The 27,054-nt window shown below is 33.0% G+C and overlaps 4 protein-coding genes across 5 annotated transcripts; 3 read left to right on the forward strand and 1 right to left on the reverse strand.

The window, feature by feature from the left end:
* The first annotated feature begins 1,861 nt into the window (after positions 1-1,861).
* On the forward strand, positions 1,862-3,880 carry LOC114176716 (uncharacterized). Its single transcript, XM_028061843.2, has 3 exons — positions 1,862-2,175; positions 2,532-2,938; positions 3,208-3,880. The coding sequence occupies exons 1-3, from the start codon at positions 2,011-2,013 to the stop codon at positions 3,644-3,646; spliced, it is 1,011 nt and encodes a 336-aa protein (XP_027917644.1). The 5' UTR covers positions 1,862-2,010; the 3' UTR covers positions 3,647-3,880.
* Positions 3,881-10,941: 7,061 nt separating this feature from the next.
* On the forward strand, positions 10,942-15,337 carry LOC114178423 (BED zinc finger and hAT dimerization domain-containing protein). 2 transcript variants are annotated; one of them, XM_028064315.1, is made up of 5 exons: positions 10,942-11,200; positions 11,315-11,388; positions 11,774-11,995; positions 12,943-13,814; positions 14,188-15,337. In XM_028064315.1, the coding sequence occupies exons 2-5, from the start codon at positions 11,343-11,345 to the stop codon at positions 15,103-15,105; spliced, it is 2,058 nt and encodes a 685-aa protein (XP_027920116.1). In that variant the 5' UTR covers positions 10,942-11,200; positions 11,315-11,342; the 3' UTR covers positions 15,106-15,337. The 2 variants fall into 2 exon arrangements, with proteins under 2 accessions (XP_027920116.1, XP_027920115.1); XM_028064314.2 differs by having other exon boundaries at positions 10,968-11,200; positions 11,319-11,388.
* A 198-nt stretch (positions 15,338-15,535) lies between these two features.
* On the reverse strand, positions 15,536-20,002 carry LOC114176624 (uncharacterized). Its single transcript, XM_028061720.2, has 7 exons — positions 19,634-20,002; positions 19,420-19,533; positions 18,516-18,865; positions 17,179-17,923; positions 16,897-16,993; positions 16,756-16,810; positions 15,536-15,992 (listed from the first exon to the last, which is right to left on the reverse strand). The coding sequence occupies exons 1-7, from the start codon at positions 19,842-19,844 to the stop codon at positions 15,933-15,935; spliced, it is 1,632 nt and encodes a 543-aa protein (XP_027917521.1). The 5' UTR covers positions 19,845-20,002; the 3' UTR covers positions 15,536-15,932.
* A 5,688-nt stretch (positions 20,003-25,690) lies between these two features.
* Positions 25,691-26,659, forward strand: LOC114177114 (Oleosin family protein). Its single transcript, XM_028062363.2, has one exon. The coding sequence runs from the start codon at positions 25,920-25,922 to the stop codon at positions 26,400-26,402; it is 483 nt and encodes a 160-aa protein (XP_027918164.1). The 5' UTR covers positions 25,691-25,919; the 3' UTR covers positions 26,403-26,659.
* The last annotated feature ends 395 nt before the right edge of the window (positions 26,660-27,054 follow it).

Raw genomic sequence — 27,054 nt, forward strand, 5'->3', positions numbered from 1 at the left:
CATTATACAAATAAAACATTATATATAAATCAACCATCACCAATAAAAAATAACTTATATTTTCACATCCCTATAATATGTAATTTTTTCGGCTAAAAAATTACTTATATTTTCACATCCCTATAAATCCCTATCATATGTCATTTTTCCAGCCAACAATTATCACCTCACCTCCGGCCAACAGTGTCTCAACTCCTGGCCAACAACACTGTATCACCAACAAACTGACTGGCGAACGCGAACTCCCCGCAGCGCCTCCTCACCTCCGGCCAACACCTCTATCACACTGCAACTCGCAACTCCCGACGCCTCCACCTTCAAACAAACTCGACGGACGTCCGACCGCCCACCTTCACCTCCACACTGACAGCTCCTCCGCCAGGCGCGGCCTCCGGCGACTTCAAACACCACCACGTCCACCTGCACAAAACACAAAACATGAAAAAAAATATTATATATGCCCCTCGACACCGGTGTCGTAACCGGTGTCGCCCTTTAAGAAACAAGGCACCGGTTACGTAACCGGTGCCATCACCCCATGCACACAGCACCACACCGGTGCCACCGGTGCCACCCCCACACCAGAACACCTCACCACCAAACCGCACCGCCACAGAAAACCTCAATCACCACCCTCACCTGTGCCATCCACTCACCACCCCAAGGCTGCTCCAACACTGCCGACACCGGTGCATTCAGAAACTCCAACCTACGAGGGCACCGGTGCCTCCCTCACCACCGTCTTCCATTATCACCACTCACTCCACCTCCAACACCACTCACTCCACCACCCCGCTGACCACCCTCCCGCGACCACCACACCCCAAATAACTCACCTGTCTGAGCTTCACAGAACCTCTTCTTCACAAAACCAAACAGCCAAACCAAACATCCTTCCATGACTTCGCTGTGTGCACCAGTTTAAATCGTGCTGGGAGAAGAATATTTTAGGAACAACAACTTCAGGAATCTTTTCAGGTTTAGGAATCATTTCTGCAAAACGAATATTGCCATGCGCGCATGCGAAAAGCGACTGAAAAATGAAGGGTAAAATGGGTAAAGCACCATCTTTATTCGCTAATCTTCTCCTCAAAGCGTGGATGGAAAAATCCACAAATCCCTTAAATCGTCGCTCTCAAATCAGCTTCAATTCGTTCAATGGAACACGATATATTTTACGATCCGCGCTCCCTAATTCATTTTAACAGTAATATCCCTGCAAACGAACAGGCCCTAAAACATTTACTTCAATATTTTGAAAACAAAAATAACTCAAACATATATTGCATAAAGTTTTAATAGATTCATTTAAGAAAAAGTAATATTAAAGGTACAAATAGAATATATATATATAAACTACAATAATTCATCCACTATGTTCTTCCTATTCACCTAAATCCCTGATAATAATATCTACTCAGTATTAAGAATAAAATTATATTAAGAATTAACAAAGTAAAGTTTTGTACTTTAATACCATTGTTTAAGTTTAATAATAATATTATTTAAACATCCAATTTTACTAATATGATCTAAAACTAAACTTCATGAATTGGAGAAAATTGGATCTTTGATGTTTTAACAAGTTGGAGTAATGTGTAGACGATTTAATTTTAACCCAATCCCTTATCACATATTATTTTAAATCTTAAAATTTAACTAATAATAGGATTTATTGATTTAATTAATACTACGAAATATTGTTATGAAATGATATTAAATTCATATTAAAGTGGGCTAATACCACTAAAATAAGCAAGTATAGGTGTAGGCCCATAAAAAATAAACTACAGGTGGCACGTGATTATAAGCTCGAAGATTCTACACTCATCTGGTATTGTTGGTGCTTTCTAGAATAATCTTTTTCATTCTCATCTTCTTCATATACTGTATTCAATGTAACCAAATTTGGCACAGTATACCTATAACAGATTCCATTAACAAGATAGTTAAGAAGCTTGAACCTTGAGGGTCATTCCCTAAACCCCATTAATTCCAGAGTGAAGGAATATGGGTGTGGACTACTATAAGATTTTGCAGGTGGACAAGAATGCCACGGATGAAGATTTGAAGAAAGCTTACAGAAAGCTTGCCATGAAATGGCACCCCGACAAGAATGCAACCAATAAGAAAGAAGCTGAGACTAAGTTCAAGCAGATATCTGAAGCCTACGAGGTTGCTTATATTTTCCTTCCTTAAACTTCCTCTGTTCAATTTTTGAACATGGATGTCTGTCCTATTCAAACAGGGATTGTGGATTAATTTGTTTATTTAGGTTAAAAAATATTCTGTACTGTAAAGTAGGTATCTTTTTCTTACCCTATTGTTCATTGAAACGTGTTAGATTAGATGTGATTTTTGTCTTTCATAAAAGAATTCTTAAACTTAGTTTATGAAAATCCACAGTCTTGGATTGATTTTTTTTAAGGGATAAGCTAACACAGTCTGATATAGTTGCACTTTTCATATTTATATCAGCAAAATGGTTTTCTCTGATATAGAATCTAAGTTGGTGTATTGGTTTGGTGAAGGTTTTGAGTGATCCCCAGAAGAGAGCAATTTATGATGAGTACGGAGAAGAAGGGCTTAAAGGGCAAGTGCCACCTCCAGATGCTGGTGGGGCAACGTTCTTCCAAACTGGGGATGGTCCAACAGCATTCAGGTTCAATCCTAGAAATGCAAATGACATTTTTTCTGAGTTTTTCGGGTTTTCAAGCCCAAGCCCAAACCCATTTGGTGGTGGAGGTGTGAGGGGTGGGTCCTTCAGTGGAGTTTTTGGCGATGGTATATTTGGTCCATTTGCAGAAGGAAGGGCAATGAATCAGGGTCCACGCAAGGCACCTCCTATAGAGAAGAGGTTGCCTTGCACCCTTGAAGAGCTCTATAAGGGCACTACCAAAAAAATGAAGATCTCAAGGGAGATTGCTGATGCAAGTGGGTAAGTAAATCTTCTTCTTTACGTATTGTTCCAATTTGCAAATGCAGTAATAATTAGTGACGAATCTCTGATATGATTCATTTTGTCTGGTATATGTTAAAAAAGTTAATGGATAAATGTGTTATGGGATTTGTGTGGGGTGTGTTCTTCTCAAGGCTAGTCAAGGTAATGATCATCATAATCTAACCACAAGATCAGTTAAAAATAAGAGAAATCAAACCAAAACATCATGTTATGCATCCAACATTTTACATTTTTCTTGTTTGCAGGAAAACTTTACCTGTGGAGGAAATATTGACCTTGGAAATTAAAGCAGGGTGGAAGAAGGGGACAAAGATCACATTCACAGAGAAAGGAAACGAGGTGCCAAATATGATTGCTTCGGATCTTGTGTTTGTTATTGATGAGAAACCTCACCCAGTGTTTACTAGATATGGTAACGATTTGGTGGTGACACAAAAAGTGTCACTTGTTGAAGCTCTTACGGGTTACACTGTTCATCTTACAACGCTGGATGGTAGGGCCTTAAACATTACCATTAACAATGTGATTCATCCAAACTATGAAGAGGTTGTCCCCAGGGAAGGGATGCCAATTTCAAAAGATCCTTCAAAGAAGGGTAATCTTAGAATCAAATTCAACATCAAATTTCCGGCAAAGTTGACAACAGAACAAAAAGCAGGAATCAAGAAGCTGTTGTCATATTGAACTGCATCTTTTGTGTGCAGTTTTCTTATTTGATAATTAGACGGCTTTGTTTTTGTGTAGTTTGTGTGTAATATATTGAAGAAAGTTTATCGTGAAATGGAAGTATAGCAAGAAGAAGGATAATGAGACTACAAGTGTTGTGTGTCTAAGGTTAAATTAAAATGTGACATTGTCTTGGACTCAGCAAACCTATCATAACATGACAATGAATGCAAATTCGAATTGATTAATCCATTTCATGTTCATCTTATTGATTGGAATAACAAAACCACAAAAAAAATAATGGCAAAGTAATGCTAAGGGAGACTATAGTATCATTTGAATTCTCAACCTGTGACATTAAAGAAGCAATAGTCCAAGCTTGTGTACCTGTCATAGAACATTCTACAAACAGTTGATCTGCCATGAGGAAAACTTGTGGGCAAAATAGACATTGAAATGGAGTATAGATAAGTTAAGATTACTACTAAAAGGAATGTAAATAAATTTGAGAAATTTATATAAGATAAAACTGATAAAAAACCCAAAGAAGTGACCCATGATGACCCATCATTCTCCAATGTCCATTAGGATTAGTTTTTTTCTTATTAAATATTTATACGGATTTAGAAAACCATATATATTTTTCTTTACAAGTTAACTTATACAGATAAATTTATTTAACCTTTTCTTCTAAAAATGTTTGCTTTGAATTTTATCTGAATATGTCCATGTAAAATAAAATAAAATCATATTTGTAAATAATAAGTAAAATTAAGAGCTAGATAGAATTAAATTTTCGAAACTCTATTCCACTTTATTTTATTTCAAAAATACTAAACCATCAATTTTCTAATTTTAAAAAAATATTACCATTTCATAAAATATTCTTTGTGAAAGAAGAAACTAAAGATAACTACTGTCATGTTTACATATGGGACAACTACTGCCTTGTGTTGTTTAAAGTAAAAAACTTTTATTGTTATGAATTAATGATTGTCCATTGATTTGATATATTTACTCATATGATTGATATTTGTATGATTCATTACTCTTTATGTAAATATTTGTACTAACTAAGTTGATTTGTTTTTTTTATAGATTACATGTTGTATCTATAAATAGGACTCTTCCTATCAATAATAATACACAAATGAGTTGCTCCCTATTCTCTCATTCTCTATTCTCTCTTGTTTCTTCTCTTCTCTATTATCTGTCGTCATTCTCTATGTTATTCGCTTTATTTCATAACACGTTATACGTTATCAGCACGATGCTCCAATTGAGGACTAGTGGAAGTTTTTTCTTTCCAAGGACAGTGCTATGCGTTTCTCAATCCAGACTCTTTCTAATTTTTTCTCAATTTATAATTTTACCTTATATTCTTCCTCTTGTGATAAGAATTGTTTGACCTTATCAATTTCATCTCCGTCTTATTATTTATTTTTATTATGACGATGATTATTATTAATATTATTATTTTGATGATGATTATTATTTTTAATATTATTATTATTTTATGTGTTACTTCTAAACACACGAAACGTTGCAAATTTTGGATTTGTGACCCTTGATATTGCAAGGAAGAATTCCTTATATTGGATTTTAAATGTTGAAATACATTTAGATGCAATGGATAATTGGATACCATTAAATAAAAAAATAAGCATCTAAGCAACTAATTTGCTCATGCGACAAAAATATTGAGAAAAAGGATTCACAAATATTATGAATTTATTTCATGCTTATGTATGGTTGATGAAAAATTATGAGATCCGCCTAATCTGCTTCATTCCCAAAAGTGAATGCAACAATCAATATTATGAATTTATTTCATGACTTTGTATGGCTGAAAAAAACAATGAGCTTTTGATAGAAAATCATGAAACCTGTCCAAATTGGTTCTGCTCCATTCCCAGAAGTGAATGCAGCAACGTTTTATTTATATTTTCATGATCGTGATCGTGATCTTGATTATGGACATGGTTATAAAGAAAATTTCAAAGACACGTTTTGTCACCATAAGTGGCATAATAATGTGAAAAAAAAGGAAAAGGAAAATGTGAAAATATTAACAAAAAGATAAAAGTATATATTATCATTACGGTGGTAAAGGCCATTTGAGTTGTACTTATTGTACACCAAAGCATCCTACAAATAATGAGAAGAACATAAAAACACAATTTGCTTATGAAGATGGTGATTCTGATTATGGCCATATGGATGCTACTCATTTTGATATTGTTATTTTCTTTGCTAAAGCAAATGAAAGCATTGATCACCTAATTGATTATGAGAGTGTTAAAAAAAATCTCATATTGATATTTACGAATGTTTGCACTAGTACCAAAAGATATGTGTCTTATTGATAGTGCAACAACTTGTACAATTCTCGAGAGTAATAAATTGGTTAAAATACTCCCTTGGTCAATGTTTTTGTTGAAAAATCTCAAATAGGTCCTAAGATTTTTTTTAGTCTCAATTAGGTCATGTTTTTGAAAATGTGTAACAATTAGGCCCATTCCGTTAGTATAGAGTTAACGGTGTTAAGGATATGCCACATGTCAGCTTCTCATTTTTTTTTTAATTTTTGAATTTTTTGAATTTTTTTTGAATTTTTTTTTGAATTTTTTGAATTTTTTTTTGAATTTTTTAAATTTATTTTTGAAAATTATTCATGCCACGTGTCACATCAATATTGTGTCACATGTCAAGTCAGTAAGGTGACACGTGTCAAGTCATTGTTTGAATCTCAATTTGGTCCATATATTTGTTATTTTAATTATATTTCAGTCCATTTTTTTTTAATTTTCAATTTCATCCTTTCCAAATTGAGATCAAATTTAACTTTTCTATAAATTTTATAATGATATTTTTATTAAACATTTTAATAATATTAAGTTTATTTTATATTTTGTTTTAAAATTTTAAAATATTTATTTTAACTTGTTACAAAATTGTTTTAAATAATTTATATACAAATGTTAGAGTTGGTTTAAAATTAACAATTTTATAAATTTAAATATAAAATTTTAAAATAATTTTGTAAAAAGTTAAAATAAATATATTTAAAATTTTTTTTTTTAAAAATGGACTGAAATGTAATAAAAATAACAAATATATGGACCAAATTGAGATTCAGATAATGATTTGACACGTGTCACCTTACTGACTTGACACGTGGCACAATACTGACATGACACGTGACATGAATAATTTTCAAAAAAATAATTCAAAAAATTAAAAAAAAAATTAAAATTAAAAAATTTTAAAAAAAATTCAAAAAAATTCAAAAAAATGTGGAGCTGACACGTGGCATATCCTTAACACTGTTAACGCTATACTAACGGAATGAGCCTAATTGTTACACATTTTCAAAAATATGGACCTAATTGAGACTAAAAAAAATCTTAGGACCTATTTAAGATTTTTCAACAAAAACATGAACCAAGAGAGTATTTTAACCTAATAAATTTTTCTCTTGTTTGATAATATGAGACATCGATGTTAGTATTATTGATAGTACTACAAATATATTTGAAGACTCTAGAAGAGCTATTATACTTCTACTAAGAAGTTGAATAGAAACTTATTAAGTTTCAATGATATTTGTTTAAATGGATATTAAATTGAGACAAACAATGAAAAAGATATGAAATATCTTTATATCTCTATGATTGAGTTGAAAAAGAAAGTGTATTGGAGAAATTATCAACATTCTCTTATAGTTTGTACTACAAGTTTATTAGTACAATTGAAATGCATGTCATGGTAAACTAGAAGTTTACAAATCAAAATGATTGCCTTGTTTGACATGATCAGTTATTATGATGCGAAAAAAAAAAAGGTTGAAAAACTCATGTGGACACGTTTGAAGTGTGGTAGACCTATTGGTTCCAAAGATAAAAAATCTTGAATGAGAAAGGGAGCTAATATGCAAAATGACCTAATCGAAAAGGTTGAAATCCCAAAAAGATTCATTTGACATAATTAATGGTTCGGTTCCAGAAGAACCTCAAGTACCTGAAATGGTTGAAAATGATGAGATCTTAATAAATTATGTCATCAATCATATAATATGGAACCAAAATGAAGTTAACATTAACGAAACTTTTACTTATAACATAGCGATGAATGCTACGAATGACAATGAAGATCAATAAGCAATGATCATTGAAGATTGTTGGCGAAGAAAAGATTGGCCAAAATGAAAATATGCAAGGAAGCATAATTGTATTTGCTTACTAAATGAAAGGTTTTTGGACGTATAGTTCGCACACCTAAAGTTGCGAAACCCGTTGGGTACATATGGATTTTTGCGCAAAAATCAAATTAAGAATGATAAAATTGTTAGATACAAAGCACAATTGGTTGCTCAAGGTTGTTCACAAAACCTTGTATTGATTTATGAAAAAACATATTCACTAGTATTGGATGCAACAACATTGCAATATTCGATTATCTTAGTTGCACAACAAGGTTTGCATTTACATCTAATGGATTATGTTACAACCTATTCGTACGGTTCTTTTGAGAATCATATTTATATGAAAATCCCTGAAGGATTTTATGTGCCTAACAATGCAAATTTTAAAGAGGATTATTCAGTAAAATTGAATAAGTCCCTTTATGGATTGAAACAATTAAGACGTATGTGGTATAATCATCTTAGTGAGTACTTGTTAAAGGAAGGGTATAAAAATGACCCTATTTCTCCTTGTATTTATATGAAAAAATTCGAGAATGAATTTTCCATAATTATTGTTTATGTAAATGACATAAACATCGTTGAAACTCCTAATGAGCTTACAAAGGCAATTGATTGCTTAAAGAAAGGATTTGAGATGAAGGATATTGAAAAAGAATTTTTTTTTTTGAGATTACAAATTAAGTATTTAAACAAAGATGTTTTTATACATAAAGAGGCTTGTATAATTAAGGTGTGTAAAATGTTCTAAATGGACAAGTCACATTCATTATGCACTCTAATAGTTGTGAGGTCGTTAGATGTTGATAAATGCTCTTCTTAGACCTCAAGAAAATGATGAAGATCTTCTTGGTCCAGAAGCACCATATCTTAGTGTCATAGAAACACTAATGTATCTTGCTAATTATACTTGATATGATATTGCATTTGCTGTAAATTTGTTAAGCAAGATATATTTCTTCAACTATAAGAAGAAAATGATTTGGAGTAAAACATATGTTTCATTACCTTAAGGGTACTACGAATATGAGATTATTTCATCCAAATGATTCAGAATCAAACCTAATGGGTTATGTATATGCATGTTATTTTACATATTCTCACAATGTCACAATGGTTGATCACAACAAGATGTTTGTTCACATGTGGTAGCATAATGGTTTCATGATGGTATATGAAACAAACCATAGTAACAACATCGTCTAATCATACAAAATTACGAGAAAAGTTGTGAATATGTTTGGTTAAGATCTATAATTCAACATGTGCAAGAAATTTGTGACTATCCCCGATAAAGATGGAATCAACAACCATATATGAAGACAATAGTGTATTGTTCAATTGGTTCAATTGAAAGGATGATATAGATATCCAAAAATTCATTCATCTAAAAATATGACAGGTCTATTTGTAAAGTTTTTGCCAAGAAGAACTTTTGAGCAAATGACTCACAAGTTCGGACTCTCACCTTAATGATGTAAGTTTATATGAGGGGGGAAATAGAATATGTGATGAATAATATTGTATTAAAGAATACAGAATGTTGTACTCTTTTTCCTTCACTAGGCTTTTTATCCCAAATGGTTTTTCCTAGTAAGGTTTTAACGAGGCACATTCTTTTATCAATGGACACTCAAGGGGGAGTGTTATGAATTAATGATTGTCCATTGATTTGATACATTTACTCATATGATTGATACTCGTATGACTCTTTATGTAAATATTTGTATTAACTGAGTTGATTTGTTTCCTTTATGGATTACATGTTGTATCTATAAATAAGACTCTTCCTATCAATAATAATACACAGATGAGTTGTTCCCTATTCTCTCATTATCTATTCTCTCTTGTTTCTTCTCTTCTCTATTATATGTCATCATTCTCTATGTTATTCGCTTTATTTCATAACATTTATATATTTGTGTATGTGTCCTTCATTTTGCACATCTATGTACTCTATATTCCACATTTATAACAGTTTATTTGAAAATAAATAAATAAATGTGAAAAAAAGTCAAATAATCTTATTTATAATTTTCTCAATCAAATTTAGAAAGTTTTACTTTTCATCTTTGTTTACCATCTCAAATAACCACATACATTAAAATGAATTTACAAAATTCAGTTATATAAATTATTTAAGAAATTATTCTGTTTCAATAAGCAATTTTCACCCTTCAAATTAAATATACAATTAGAAATAATTTTAGCATACAAATTAACCATAATACATACATTACTTATTAGTTATTATATTTTCTAAACACATAAATTTTGATGAACAAACAATTACAAAAACCTTAATCATATTCTTTAAATGCACCAAAAAAAATCTGGCTCTTCCCTAGGCATTCATCATATGTTGTCAAACCTTTATACACGTATTAATATTTTACATTTTGCTATAACAATTTTTTTAATCTGAAACCAATATAAATGATTACAATTTTAGGAAAGACGATGGTAATTACATTCATAAATTAAAATCCTTATAATTACTTATAACTTGGGAGAGGACATCACCTTAGAACAACATTCTAAGTTTTAAAGGTCTAATAGAATTACATTACAAATTACCCTAACCATAATTTATCAATCTAATTTTTGAACTACGTAATATGAAACTCATGAATTGATTATCTTTTAGAAGTATGGTACATATTAAACTATCCAAAATACTTTAATTGCGTGTTATTTCTAGAAAATGCATTTTGGAATACTTTCATTATAACTTCAAATTACATTTTGTAGAAGGACACATCTGTCTCCTAAAAAAGTGTATTCCGTATAACATAAAATCCAAAGTTAGTATTTCAAATTATCCAATATATAAAAGACTTCAAGAGAATGCAATAAAATAAAAATACTAAACTTCAAAGCGGTTATTTCCAAAATTTAAAATTTGAGGGGTGCATTTAGAAAATCGACTTAGGAAGTAAAAAGAGGGTCCAAATCCAAATTTAAAAAAAAAAACAAAAAAAGAAGCCGAGTGACTAATGCGAGTGACTTTGGGCTTATGTGAAAGCTGGCTGATGGCTAAAAAAGCCAACTCGACTCCAAAACTCCGTTCATAACTATTCCTATTGCTATGTGTGTGTTTTTTTTCTCTTTCTTTCATTTTTCTGGTAACAATAAATAAATGAATAAATAATTGCCGAAAATAGTTTTAGGCTTCAGCGAAGCCGTGTTAAAGCTAACAAATGCAGATCTCATGAACCCTCAGCCACGCCGCTCTCTCTTTCTCTCTCTTCGGCTCCGATCCACTCCACGCCGATCTTCATCAGCTTCAATCATCGCTCTCTGATTTCAATTGCAATTCAATTCTCCGCCAAAATTCAATTATGAGTCTCATGAACTCTCCCACACGGGTATGCCCAATTCCCTATTTTCATTTTAACGCCACCACGATACTACTCTCTTAACACTTTCACAGCAATAAATATTATATATCACATGCTTATGCTGTGTTTCTTGCTGATCAGACAGGTGACGGTTGGTGATGCTAATTACATGGACTGGACTGGCGTTAACAACCACTACAGAACTGCTTACAAAGGTATTTCAACTGTTTCCTGCCTATAACCAACTGGGTTGTCAAAAAAATTTGAACTTGTTCATGTAATATTATTGTTGAAAATGACTAACTGTGTTTGGGGTTCTGGTGTACTGCTTCATTGTGTGCTTGTTTTACTAAGGAATCAATCGAGTGATACTTGTAAACTATATTTCGAACTTAATGTGTGATCAAAGAAATGAGTAAACAGTGTGAAGGATCTTTGTTCGTTCAACTGTTAACGTTTATGGATGATAAATTTATTGGATTTTGTTATACTGTATATAAACTGTTTTTTCATTAAATGATGGTATAAAATTAAAGTTGAAAGAAATAGACCTGGTTTTCAGCATTCCATATGTGGCTTAGTTGTGTTTCTGTTTTTTAGCGGATGACCAAAAGTCCGTGATGGATGTGGCACTCATTTCAAACATGGATCCTGTAAATATTGGGCTGGCTTGTTCAGATAAGCCAGGTCCCGTTACTTCCCTGAAGCCCAGAAAGAAAACAATGACATCAGTGTATTTGAAGTTCTTTGAGACAGCTGTTGATGGCAAGACTCGCAGATGCAAGTTTTGTGGACAGAGCTATTCCATTGCAACTGCCACAGGTTACTTTCTGCATTATCTTTCATTACTCATTATTTTACTTTGTGTCTTTCTTTTGTAATAGGATCATGTATCTCTTTTCATCAGTTAGGTTAGGTTTACATATAATAATCAAGCCTAACCTATTGTTAATTTGGCACGAAACCTTAAACAATAATGCATACCAATGGAACTTTGTTATGTAAAGATTAACATAAGATTTTGTCAACTCATGAGGGTAACAGTTCCGTCTTCTCTCTTTTATTTTTCTTATTTCAGTGTTTCAAGTTCGGTCAAATCTAAATTTTAGCACCCAAAACATATGCTGAGTTAAACAAAAAAAAAAGACTTCTTCTATCGTTTATTGTGATATGGTGTGTTAGGCAATAACTAACACGTAAATTTATAATTTTGATCATCATTTAATGTATAAGGTTGTATAGTTATTTTATATGCATGAAAGGTTCAAAAACACATCTTTAGAATTTTGCAAACATTTGAAGACAATTTTCACATATTAAAGCATGTTTATTGAATTCAGAAGAATTATGTTGATTGGAAATTCAAATGTTGAGTACAAGCCTGAAACAATTCAAAAGCTAAGTATGAGCCTAAAACAACTAAGGTAAAGTTTGAACCTAGAGCCCAGTTCAAGTCTAAAATGATTAAAAGGCCAAGTTTGAAGTTCGTTCACACTCATGCTAAGAGCTTGGGAGCTTGTTTCAGTGAGAGTTGAAGTCAAAGAGTAATTTATGAAAACTCTCTCCTTAGTTTACTAGGACATCTTTTTAAAACCAACTTTAACAGAACCATTGAGCATCAAAATGACCAGTTTCTCAGAATGCAATGACCTTAATGACAGCAACAAACTCGAGATTGGAACATTGGTGATGAATTTTATTTTTCTAGTCTATAACTTTTTCAAACGATTCTTACTTGTATATGCACTAATGTTCCTTTGTTCATGAAGGCAATTTGGGAAGGCATCTTGCTAATCGCCATCCAGGTTACGACAAGTCGGGGGACGCTGTCAGCAATTCAGCTGCAAGGACTATCACTGTGGTGAAGAAGTCACAGCCTCAAGGAAAAGCAAACCAGGTGGATTATGATCATCTAAATTGGTTGCTCGTTAGGTGGCTTGTTCTAGCTGCTCTCCCTCCTTCAATTCTAGAAGAGAAGTGGCTTGTGAATTCCTACAAGTTTTTGAATCCTTCCATACATCTCTGGCCAAGTGACAAGTATAGAACTGTACTTGATGAAGTCTTCAGAAGCATGAGGGAAGATGTAAGGGCATTGTTGGAACAGGTTTCTTCGAAGTTGTCCATTACACTTGATTTCTGGACCTCCTTTGAACAGATTTACTATATGAGTGTGACATGTCAATGGATCGACGAAAACTGGTGCTTCCAGAAGTTGCTTCTTGATATCTGTCGAATACCCTATCCATGTGGGAGTACAGAGATATATCGTTCCCTCGTAAAAGTTCTCAAATTTTACAATATTGAAACCAGAATTCTGTCCTGTACCCACGATAATAGTACAAGTGCCATGCATGCTTGCCATACTTTGAAAGAGGACTTAGATGGCCAGAAAATAGGGCCTTTTTGTTATATTCCCTGTGCTGCTCGAACTTTGAATGTGATAATAGATGATGGATTGAGATCTGCAAAACAAGTAATTTCTAAGATACGGGAGTTTGTAATAGAGTTAAATGCCTCACCAGTGATCTCTGAGGATTTTATTCAAATATCCACTGCTTATCAAGAAGGCATTTGGAAATTTCCTCTTGATATTTCAGCAAGGTGGAGTGGAAACTATCAAATGCTTGATCTTGTTCGAAAGGTAGACCATTATATTTTCAGCTGTTTTCAGTTACTGCGCATAAGAATCAAAAGGAAAAGAAAATTCTTGCATTTTAGTACCAATGTTTTTCAAGACAAAACATAGATTTGGAACGGCTTTTCGTGCATTAAGTGTCTATATTTTCCCGTCTAATAACTGTAAGAATTTTTCTATGTTTGGTGATGAATTCAGCATGTGTCTTGATGTTGATATTTTTCGATTTGTTTACAACAACAATGTAGCATGTCACGTCACTCGTGTAAATTGAATCATAGGAATTAAGATGTCTTGTGATGTATCTCATGCATGCGATTTCCATCGAAATCAGAACAATGGAACAAAAGTAAAATAAGGTGTATATTTTATGGTGCAGGCAGGTAAATCAGTGGATGCTGTTATTCGAAAATACGAAGAAATGCTAGGCAGTAGGATGCTGCTGGGATCTTCTGACAAAAGTGTGGTTAGCATCATGCATCAATATCTTGAACCATTCTACAAAACCACAAACAACATCTGCACAAGTAAGGTGCCAACGGTTGGGCTTGTGCTTTTCTTCATGGATCACATATCAGAAACCATTAATTCCTGCAGAGAATCGCGTCACAGCCCAGAATGGCTAAAAAATGCTGCAGAAGAAATGGCTAAAAAGGCCAGAAACTACATCCATCAGGTTTGCAACATATTTACTTACATGACAGCAATTCTAGATCCTCGAATAAAGGGAGAGCTGATCCCTGATAGTTTAAACTCGGAAACCTTTTTGGACGAAGCGAGATCCCATTTTATAAGAAATTATTCTACCAGCCATTTCTCATCCATGAGTTCTGGATACAATGCTCAAGAGATTGAAGAAGGAGGAAGTGTTTCCTTTGCAGAGGAAATTGCACGGAAGAAGCGAAGGACAACCATGAGCTCTGCTACTGATGAGCTTACACAGTACCTATCAGAGGCTCCAGCTCCAATACCAACAGATGTTCTAGAGTGGTGGAAGGTCAACAGTACACGCTACCCTCGACTATCTGTTATGGCTAGAGATTTCCTGGCTGTGCAGGCAACTTCAGTTGTGCCTGAAGAACTTTTCTGTGGCAAGGGTGATGAAATTGACAAACAACGAATCTGTATGCCACATGACAGCACACAGGCCATTCTTTGTATCAAGTCATGGATTCAGGTTGGCGTCAAGTTTAAGTTTAAATCAACTGAGATAGATTATGAGCGGTTGATGGAATTGGCAGCTGCAGCCGCTGCAACAGATAATAGTCCTGCAAGTTCTGATAAGAAGCCAAAATAGTGATAGAAGATGGAAACGCTACAGATTAATTGATTAATTAATCGGGCTTCATCACTGTTAGAGTATATGTTGACTTTGGCCCGTTGCCACTTCAACTTAGAAGGGGTAAGTAAGTGGTGGGTGTTTTGTTCATAAAGTACTTCTCGATGTATCATATAATCATATTAATATATAATTATGATGTACAGTTCTGGAAATTACTTAACGCAGAGAAAAATCAAATATGCATCAAGTAGATCGACTCACCGCTTTCTGCCAACTTTTGTGTTCTGACTTCACACAGAAAACATCATTAAACATCACCAAAAAAAAAATTAAAAATAGGGACCCTTAAACAATTCTGTTGTTTGTTTGGATCCAGAACCATGACTGAAAAGACTATATATTTTACACGGTGAAAATGACAGTAAAATTAGTAAGAAAAACAAAATTTATGTAAGAAAGTGATATTTTATTATTATAATAATGAACAGTTATCCCACGAGTCATATGTCCGTCTTCAGACTTGACATTGTGATACATTATCTCAGCTTCGGCATGTTGCCAAGTGCTTATAAAAACATAGGAAACTAACTAATGGGTTGTACAAATATGACGCAATAGCACAAGATGATGCACAATGGCCTTAACTAAGATCCTGTTATTCTTTGGAACATCATTATGATTACAACGCAGAGTATAAATAATTATATAATTGAAAATAAATGCATCTCCGAAATTGCTGATGCTAGGAATTGAAAGTCTAACAATTTACTAAAATTATATATAAAAAATTTCCATTAATCGGAATCGAATGCTGTTAACACCACTTTCTGACTTTTCTATATCTACATCAGTAAATGCTCTCGATATTCACGTACTATTACAGGCACGCTTGTAGGAGGAAGCTGTAACAGAAACAAGAAGAGTATCATGTGTATCATCGTCTGAATATTCTAAAATATTTGAAATTATAAAAAATTATGTATAATTAATTCAAATAAATAAAGTATAAGCAACTAATTTAGGTAAAAAAATTCATATCCGATACAACATGTGGTTGAGATTGAAACAAAAAAGGAAAAAACTTTAATGCATAATTTAAGAGGAAAAAAATAGAGAATTCTAAAATTAGAAGGAAAAAATTGAAATCAATTAACTTTTTCGTAGCAAGAAATTAATAACTTGAGGATTTTTAAAAATATAAAAAAGTAATAAATATAATAGCGAAGCCATCGTGAAAAGAAAAGAAAAGGGTGAGCATGACAATTCATTTTAAAAATGAGAACTCAAATTTATGATGTAAGAGTTTATTCATGTGAAAAGAAGCATAATACAGGTGTCTTGAAGTGTATGTAGGAGAAGAAAACTAATTTTTTTTCAAAAACACCAGCATGGCTCTATTCCTCTTTCAACCCGTTCTTGCAAACGGAAAAGATAACAGAATTTAAGTTCACAAAGTATAGAAACCAAAGATCCATAAAAAAGTAAACATAATTCTTAAAGTTTTGCCAACAAGTACTCAGAATTCTAAAAATTGATTGATTTAAAAATATGTGTATGAAGCAGTTAACAAAATATGCAAATAGATTTGGAAAGCTAAATATAATGTACCAAGTGACGACTGATGGACCCAGTCTCACCCAACACTAGCATCAACAATTAACTTACCATGCCATAATCTGTTACAATAACCGACACATAATCTGAAGGAGTAGCATCATACCTGTCAGGAAAAATAAATCAGTGGTAATCTTTCGTTCTTTTCTTGGGGGATTGGGTGTTCATACAAAGAAAATATCTTAAGCTTACATCAAATTCAAAAGCCTCAAATTGTCTTCACTGGCCCAATTATCCAGATAATTGACATCCATTCGTCCAGGAACCCTGGCAATAGCATCTGGATCACCTGCAAGCAATTGAAGTTTATCAACAGACAACTTCCAACTCCTTTACCCATTTTTGTTTTTTTGCATTAACAATACTTGCTGCAAAAGAAAAAGTCCATCCTAATCCCCCTTCTTGAAACATAAAGACAGTTTATACCAAAGTCAAAATGCAACATATATTACAAGCTGGTACCACAAAATATACCTAGTTCGTTAGAACATATTGAATCCAGTAGCACCCTTTCATGAAATTTATATGCTTCACAACAGATCAATACAGGAACACGAAGTTCATGAGCCACCATTGCAACACAAGAAGTCCCAACCCTTGAATATACAGTTCCATTAGACAAAACTGCAGAAGCTCCCAGAAGAACTCGTGTGACCTCATGCATGATATAAGAAACAGCATTTATATGAGTATATGTGCATCTCAGACCCTTGGCCACTAGCCTACGAAGCAAGGCCTGACCTTCTAACCTTGGCTGGGAATCTACCACGACAACACGAAACTTTTTACCCAGTTCATGGGCATATAAAAGAATCATCTCAACAACACATGACAATCCATATGTGAGAAGCACATCCCCATCCTTAATCTTTGTAAAAGCATGTCGCACAATCACCTTATCAGCAAGAATTATTTTTTCATTTATAAACCGGTCAATATCTGAACACAGGGTTGTTTTTGCCTCAAACTCAGAATAATTTAAAGACAGCTTGACAATACGACTCTTTACAAACCTAATTGCATTTCCCATGCTCATTGAAAGTGGTCTGCATTCAGCAAAGAATGAAACATAACTGTTGATTTTTGCAGTTAAATCCCTAACAAGGGCCTTTTCATGATCTGTGCAGTAATCTCTAATGGCATCTTGAAGGGCTCTCAGCATTGCTATACAACGAGCATTACCCCCTGATATTTCTCCTGTCGAATAACGAAGTCCTGCCTGAAAATTAAATAAGACAAAAATGACCACCGTGCCTGAATTGCTATTTATGTTTTGACTTTACTTTCATACGTACAAAAAGCTCATTTAAATTGAAGAACTACCTATGCTGTTCAAAGCTCCAAAAACAATTTCACGTCAAATCTGACTCATACATACTAACAAGTCATGATAGTATACAAACCACTGGCTACAGAAACTCAAAAAATAAATTAATTTAAATTAAATGGTTTGAATGAGCATTTTGGTGAGAATTTTCATCCAAAGAAAGAAGGGTGAATGCCCAGCACACCGTGTATATTTACATTGGTTAACATACATATTTGAAGCATGCAAACAAAGGACATACAGTTTGAGTTAAACACTCGATAGCATCAAGGTCTTAAAAATAAACCACAATGCATTAAAAGTAGTAAGATTCAATATGAAATGAGAATAATTAAGAGACAAGTGGACAACAGAGCAAATATATGCAACCATAAATAATGAACTATCAATGAATAAACAGTGGTCAGAATTTATTTTTTAGATCACAATTGTAACTGTCCTGGTCTACAAGTAGACCTCATGTGAATTAATTCCAAAAGAGTACCTCAAATACAGAAGGGTGCACTAAACCAAGGTGGAAAAACTTTGATTCAAGATTAGAAAGCTTAGTCCTATGTTCATATTGAGGCAAATGCTGAAATAATTCAACTCTGGTTCTAGATTCAGTTGGATTGCCTACTGCACGTCTTCTAGCCTTTTCCATTCGGGTTTCATCATCAACTTGCTTTCGTGGATGAGGAGCATCCTTTTTCCTGTCTTTATCCAATGGACGATCTCCTGGGTTTTTATCAGCAGCCACCGGAGAAGAAGGACCAGTTTTCTTTTGTGAAGACTGCTTTGTACTTTTACCCATGGCAGCCCTACCAGTTCCAGCAACAGCCTTACTTCCCTCAGCTGTAAGAAAAATGACCAAAAGCATAAGCACAAGTACACAAACTATATAAAAGGATGCAAAGTAATTAAAGTTCTTCTTGAGTACTGCAACTGCACTATATAACGCAGAATTCCATCTCTCTTCCATGGCCAAGGCCAAACAAAGGACATAATGCAAACTTAATATAAATTTATAGAATTTCATCAAATACTTTCAGAAAACAAAGTAAAAGAGATAAAAAAAAAAAAAAAAAAAAGGTGACAACCTCAAATATGTGCAACCAAAATTAGAAACCACTCTGGCACGAACTAAAATTACATGAGTTTCATTGTAACAAAGGATTCATAATCCAACATCACTCTAAAATTCCAGTAAGAAAACAAGAATAATCCAATCTAACACGTTAAATGTATAGTTTAGAAAAAATTGTATGCAGATAAGTAATCAATCAACAAATACCATCTGAACTTCAAACTACAGACGATGATTTAATCAATTATAGTCACAAATTTAGTCATGATCAAAGTACAAGGGAGAAAACAAATTGTAATTAACACAAAAAACCCTAATAAACCTTTAGCAGCTCTCTGTGCTTCTTGCAAGGCTCGTCTCTCCGCTTTGGTAGTTTTTTCTTTCAGTGGCTTTGACCTTGATTTTATAGCCTCTTTCTCTTCCTCTCCCTTCTTTTCTAATACATGAAAGAAAAAATAGATATAATTCATTAATCATATATGCATAACAACAGTGACATTGAACAATAAAACAATAAATGAGAATTCCGTGTGTACCAATGTCAGTTTCAAGGTTTCGATTCTCCGAATAATCGTAGCTCCGAGATGTCACTTGGCCATGGACGGAAGAATTCTGCATCTCCGGAACAGAAAGATGACTTGGCGACAGAATCTTGTGGGAATCGGTAGTGGAGGATTCAGGAACAAAGAAACCAACTTGACGAATTTTGGGATCCCCAAGACTATGAGAGACACGAGTTGAATCCATGTGAGGATGAAAGAGGCAACGTGTGTTTCAGTTAACTGAAGATTTGAAGTTTGTTACAGAAAAGGAAAATTAGGGTTTGTGTTGTTCATTTGAGATTGAAGGATTTTTTCCCACTAGAGTTGCGTTGTCATTACGTTCTGTTTCTGGCCGTTATTCCATTGCCCTAGAGGCGGGAATCCAAATTTTACATATTAACTACTTAACTTATTAATTATTATTATTATTATTATTATTATAATTTATCAGACAAGACATAAGAAATATAATAATTTTTATCTTATTCTTGAAATAAGATCATTTTCCTACAATCATAAAATCAAGAAGGACAAAATTACTAAAATAAAATATGAATTTAATAGTTTTAAAGTATAAATTAATGAGGAATTTTTCAAGTACATTTTTAAGGTAATCATTATATGAATTAATAGATTTTTTTTAATAATATTGTGAGGTGCAAATTTTATTATGAATTTAATATAATTTTTTCATGACTTATATTCTTTTATTTTTATTTATTTTAATAAAATTGTTTGTGATGTTAAATGATGGACGAGTTTTGAAGTATTAGTATAGATATGATGACAAAGTTGATAATTATGATTAACATGATGTCATTTGAAATTAATAGAATAATTGCACATGATAATTTATAATTAGATAAAAAATATAAAGCAAATATATTATTATTTTAAAATGGAATAAATTTAAATTTAATTAAAGTGCATTCTATATCAGTTTAATAAAAAAATTATGTCAATAAAATATCATTTATAAAAAAGTTACTTTATAATATAATAATTTTAAAAGTATTCTAAAAATATTATTATTTGACAGTGTAGTTTATATAATAAATAATTTATTTTTTAGTTTCAAATTATGAATTATGAAATATCAATTCTTTGTTGTTTTTGTTTAGATGCTTTTTTATTTTTAAATATATTAGTATTTTGTTTTGTTAACCTTACCTCCCAACTTAATTAAAATTCATATTTGCTTTACCAAAATATAACATCTCTTTCTAATTTTGTTTTTGTGTTATCCAATATCATCGAGACATTTACACTTCTAATATAAATATAGAAATGAAAACTACTTATATTTATTATTAAATATTTATATAAAAAATATCAACATGTTACATGTAACATCCCAAGGTACTTAAAAGGAAATATTAAAGCTCATTACAAAGCCTACAACCCAAAAGGAGTAAGAGATAGTCGATATTCGAAATAAAGCCTTGGGGGTAATACAATACACGGACCTTAGCCCTAAAGAAAAGTCCAAATAAAACATGAAGTCCAGCCCAGGTAGACTGTGTAGCAGAATCATCCCTTCCTGTTGACCTCGAGTACCTCTCGCATCTGCTCTCATCAATACATTGATGATCATCGCAAAGGTAGAAGAACAACATACAAGGCAATCAAACAAGCAAGGGTAAGCTAGAGCCAAAAAGATTTTATCATGCAATCAGATATACTTTCACAGTCCAATATGCATACAATCATCCAAGCATGTTATGACCTTCCAATCAATACACTAAGACTCGACTTGACTCATCCGGATACATATAACCTGGTCGGATTCAACGGATGCTTGCACTTGTGGTGGATACCTCTGCTCACCCCCGAGCTATGTGTTACAAGTGTTACAATGAATCAATCCCCCACACACAAGGTTAGCCCTTAATGAGTTTCAGGCATCCTGCTACTCTCACCACAAGAGTCAGTCCGCTCTAAGTGAGACTAACTGACTCTTTAGAGTCTCAGGATGCAATCCTTACCTTGAATCCTTACCAAATTATATAGATGGGGCACCACCATGGACACCCACTAACAGGGGCCATGGAATTACGTCCCGACCACTGAAACACAACCCTGAAATCTCACCTAGAAATTCCAAGGAATTACGTACTGACCACAAACTATACATATTCAAACAAACAGTAATATTTATCATGCTTATAAATCTCATGCCAACCTTTATAATCCATCCTTATACATGCTCCATGTTGAATCCATTCCAAATCATCCTTCCCAATTCATGAATATAGAAATGTAATTCATACCGACACTATGCCACTTTGATTACCAACCATCTCATACAAGTCACATGCCAAGGTCATGTTAAACTTATCAATCACAGACCTTAAACCATTCTACTCATACCCATTCGCCCAATTCATGCTTTTAAAAGTAATTGAATCAATCCACAAGTTCAAGTAAGGAATTAAAATTCTGCAGCAATTCTCGCTTAAGCTAGACTGGTCTCGCTTAAGCTAGACTGGTCTCGCTTAAGCTAGAAATTCTCGCTTAAGCTAGACTGATCTCGCTTAAGCTAGAAATTCTCGCTTAAGCTAAAATTCCTCGCTTAAGCTAAACTGACAGCTTTTTAATGATTTCAACATGTAAAAACACAAAATCCCAAACATAAAAAAAATTTAAGAAAACACAATCACGCTGTATAAAACGTTGGCATCATATTTCATGCTTTAAAAGAGTAAACAAATCAATTATGGGAGCATACAAGGTCTCTCGCTCAAGCGAGTTTCGCTTGAGCGAGATTGAAAACAAAGAGTACTTCGAGTTCTCGCTCAAGCTAGCTCATCTCGCTCAAGCGAGAGGCCTTCGCTCAGGCGAGCACTCGAAAATAAAAGGGTGCGAGTTACTGTCATTCTCGCTTAGGTAAGAGCTCCTCGCTTAGGCGAGAGCTTCCCGTTTGGGCGAGAAACAACTCGCTTAGGCGAGCATAACAGATCTCACCTGCTCTCACGCATGCAAAGCCAAAAATCCATCCAGAAACAATACACAAATTATTTTCACACTATCAAAAGTACATCAAATTATCAAGAGCACCCAACAGAAACAAAAAGACACATTATTTATAAAAGCATGAAAAATCCTAGCTTCCCTCACCTGGATAGATGCTAGTGGAAAGCACAGGCACCTACGACAACGAACCCAACAGCTTTAGGAGCATACTCAAGAGGTGGATCAGAGAATGAGATTGAGCTTACTTGAATCTGAATGAGCTTCGAGCCCTAGCAGAGCACTGTTTGAGGGGAAAAGAGGAGTAAAATGACTGATTTTTGCAAAATGGGCAGAACATGAGAGGGTTAGGCTGGTTTAGGGGTTTTGGGATGCCTTATGGGCCAACCTTAGGCCCAACTGACTAAGAGAGGTCCTTAAATTTTAGGACAAAATTAAAGTGGGTCTTACATTACATGTTTCTAATTACATTATTAATTTCTTATAATAATAATAATAATAATATTATTATAATATTAAAGAGAAATAAATTATTTAAAATAATATTTATATTTATGAAAGTTAAAATTATAAATTTAGCGATCATTAATAAAATTTTCTACTATTAAAATAACGATCATAATTACACATATAAAAAATGTTTGACAAAAATATTTTAATCATCGTCAGAAAAAATATATAATAACAATAAAAAACTGTTACAGAATATACTTTAATTTAATAATATTTTATTATATTTTAACAAATAAAGATCATCACAAAATATATTATATTTTAATAATTAAAAACTATCACAAAATATATTACAGACAATAAAAATCACATCAAAATATATCATTTCTTTACCATTATAAACTGTCAAAAAGTACTAAGTATCTGTTTCCATAAATTTCTCAATCAGAGAAGGTCTTAAGTATTTGTTTTCATTAAATTTTTCAATCTATTTCATTATTTGATTGAATTCCCAAAATGACTAGGTCTCTGTTTTCAGCCAATTTTGCCAAACACATCTACTGTTGACAAATTACACAAAAAAGGCAATATTCCATACCAAATGTTTCTTTATGTTTTGCTCTCTTAGTATTGTATATTCAACTCTTTCTCACCTAAAATGGGAAGATAAGTTTTAAAAATACAAACCAACCAAATAATATTCTTTCAAATATTTAAATATTATAAATTATAATAGTTTAAAGAAAGATACATAACAAAGTTGGTTGCAAATTCTAATCATTAATACACCAAACTAAAATAAAAATGAAAATAAGAAATAAAACATATTAAGCTTCTTAGAGCTGGAGTTGATGATAAATGTTAAAAAAATATATATAATGATTCTACAAAATATCTTCTATAAAAAAACCTAAGATATGTGAGTCTTGAGCATAAGCTTTATAGTAAGTAGAATAAAATACTAATGGTTTCGTTGTCCTGGTTCACTCGTACCATATGTCACAACAGGATTAATAACACACTGAATATATATATATATATATATATATATATATATATATATATATATATATATATATATATATATAATCCAAAAATTTGAATAAGTATAAGTTTCACATTAAAAATACAAATGATAAAATTGAGTAATATGCAAAAGAATTTACAGATTCATTATACTTAGGAATTACTTAAGAATTGAATTGAAAATATTGTCAATTTCATGTATGAATTTGATTTGTGTCTCATTTGTAATTTTCATCATGATTCTTCCATTAGAAAAGACTTATCGATAATATTGGAGTCGATGGTCCATGTATCAAAAGTTTTGATTAAAAGTATTTTTGTTTGAAGGGAAATATTTGTCTTTTTGCTTGTTAAAAATTCAATTATAATTTTAAGTCTCATATTTAAGTATAATTTTCTATTATAATTGTAAAGAATATGTGAGATTTGAAAAGAAATTATTAGAAATCAAAATAAGTTTAAGTCTTATTAGGGATGGCAAAAATACCCGTGTCCGCAGATATCCGCGGATAAAATCCGCGACGGATAGTTACTACCCGCGGGTATTTATTACCCACGGGTAGCGGGTAACGGGTATTTTAATACCCGGTTATAAACGGGTTGGGTACGGGTATCATACTATCTGTACCCGCGGATACCCGTTACACGCAAAAAATTAAAATTAATATTTAATTTATATTTTATTAAGTTAAATTTAATTAAAATTAGAAGTAACAGTATATTTTATTATGTCAAATTTAATTATAATTATAATTATAATTATAATTTAATTTAATTTATATTTTATTTTTATAATTTTATATTAAAAAATTTATAAAATTCATATTTTTTTAAATATTTGCGGGTATCGGATATCCACGGGTACCCGCGGGTTTTAAAAATATCCGCGAGTATTTTTTAAACGGATACCCGACGGATAAACGGACGGGTAACAGGCGGATTTTTTTTTAGCGGGTCGGGTACGGGTATCATACTATCTGTGCCTGACCCGACCCGTTGCCATCCCTAAGTCTTATAGTAAGCATAATTGGTATGAATTTAAATTGAATTGAACCTTACAAATGAACTCTTTAGAATACATTTTTTAAGATAAAAATTACCCTATTTATATATTGAAAATTTACCTATTCAATTAATATAAAATTTACAACAATATATATATATATATATATATATATATATATATATATATATATATATATATGTATATATATATACTTAATTGTATATTTGATATACAATGGTATATTTTATACATTTAGTTCAGGAGATAAATTACATTTTATAGTAATTTATATAATACGAGCATATGATATGAAAACAAATAAAGTCAGCAGAGGGAAAAAAAATCTTGAACATATATATTAGTACGAATATTACATGCATATGTACTATTTTGAGGGATGTTACCTTAACTATGTCTGAAGTGGTTGAATAAAAAAAATTAATTAGTTGCATATCCATATGTAGGAATTAATTAGTACATATGAGTAGGAATTAATTAGAGCATATATAAGTTGGGAATTAATTCCTTGTAATGTGTAGGAATTTAAAATTGTTTGTCATGTCATCTAAAAATGAATATAGTAGTATTAGAAAGAGGGAAGAGGGAGGAAGCGAAGATGGATGTAGGAGAAAAAGTAGAAAAGAAAAAGTCTGAATGTAATGCAGTGATCCAACACGTATCCTCTTGCATGTCACCATAATAACCCTCTCAATCTCACACCACAACTCTCCTTCATTACCTCTCTTTTCCCTCAATCACTCTTCCTTCTCTCTCTCTCACGCATCCACACACACAACACAACACAACACGTTCAAACCTTCACCCATGGCGGACCAATATCCAACCCCGGCCCAAGCCCAGGCCCAGACACCCTCCCTCTCCGCGGCGTTCCTCCAAAAGCTCCAAGACCGGGCCCCCAACTCTGCCCACCTCGGCGGCATCCTCACCCTTCTCGTAACCGCCTCCGTCTTTCTCCTCCTCGCGGGCCTCACCCTCACAGGCGCCATTCTCGGCCTCATCTTTTTCACGCCTCTCATCATCGTCTCAAGCCCCGTCTGGGTCCCAGCCACCATCATCTTGTTCGTCGTCACCGCGGGCTTCTTCTCCGTCTGTGGATTCGCGGTTTCCCTCGTCGCCGCCTTGTCCTGGATGTACCGCTACTTCAGAGGCCTCCACCCACCCGGTTCCGACCGGGTCGACTATGCCCGCAGCCGCATATACGACACCGCCAGCCACGTCAAAGACTACGCCAGAGAATACGGTGGCTATTTGCAGAGCAAGGTCAAGGATGCAGCGCCCGGCGCCTGAACCACCCACCCGATGTAACTCTGTAACTCCATTATCTTAACTTCCTGTTATTGTTATTATGATGCTGTTTGTGATATGCTTAATTATTCCCTCCACGTGTATCTTTAGCTTCGTCTGAGTCAGAATCACGTGCCACGTGTCTGTGTGTCTGCTTCGTCTGTCTCTGTCGGTTATCCCTCTCCTTATGTTTTTTTAGATTTCTCAATGCAAAATGTAGTTGTCAGTTATATAAACTTGGTTTGCTTTTTTTTTTTTTACTCATGAAAACCATGAAAAGTGAAATAATGCAGAAATGAAATGGAAGAAATGTGCATGATGACAAGTTTCTTTCCCATGGTTACCATAAAACGGCACTTCTATTCTATGTATTTCGATGAATTTATAATAATTAATTAGTTAGCTCGAGCTAATTATTATTCAATAAAAAACTTGAGAAATAGAAAGAGGAAGCAAGATAATGAAAGTGCAGAAAAATATTATTTAAAAAAGATGATATGTCGAACAAGTGCATCTAAATTTTCTCATTCCAAACTTGAATGTCAGAAAAAAAAAAAACTTGTTATAATATTATTAACTAACACAAAACACATACATCAGAGTGGAGCACATGCTCAAGTATGAGAATATCTTAGACTTAACATAAATAAATATA

Source organism: Vigna unguiculata, chromosome 3 (assembly GCF_037176805.1).
Source record: "Vigna unguiculata cultivar grain cowpea cultivar isolate G323 ecotype 2 chromosome 3, ASM3717680v1, whole genome shotgun sequence".
NCBI lineage: Eukaryota > Viridiplantae > Streptophyta > Magnoliopsida > Fabales > Fabaceae > Vigna > Vigna unguiculata.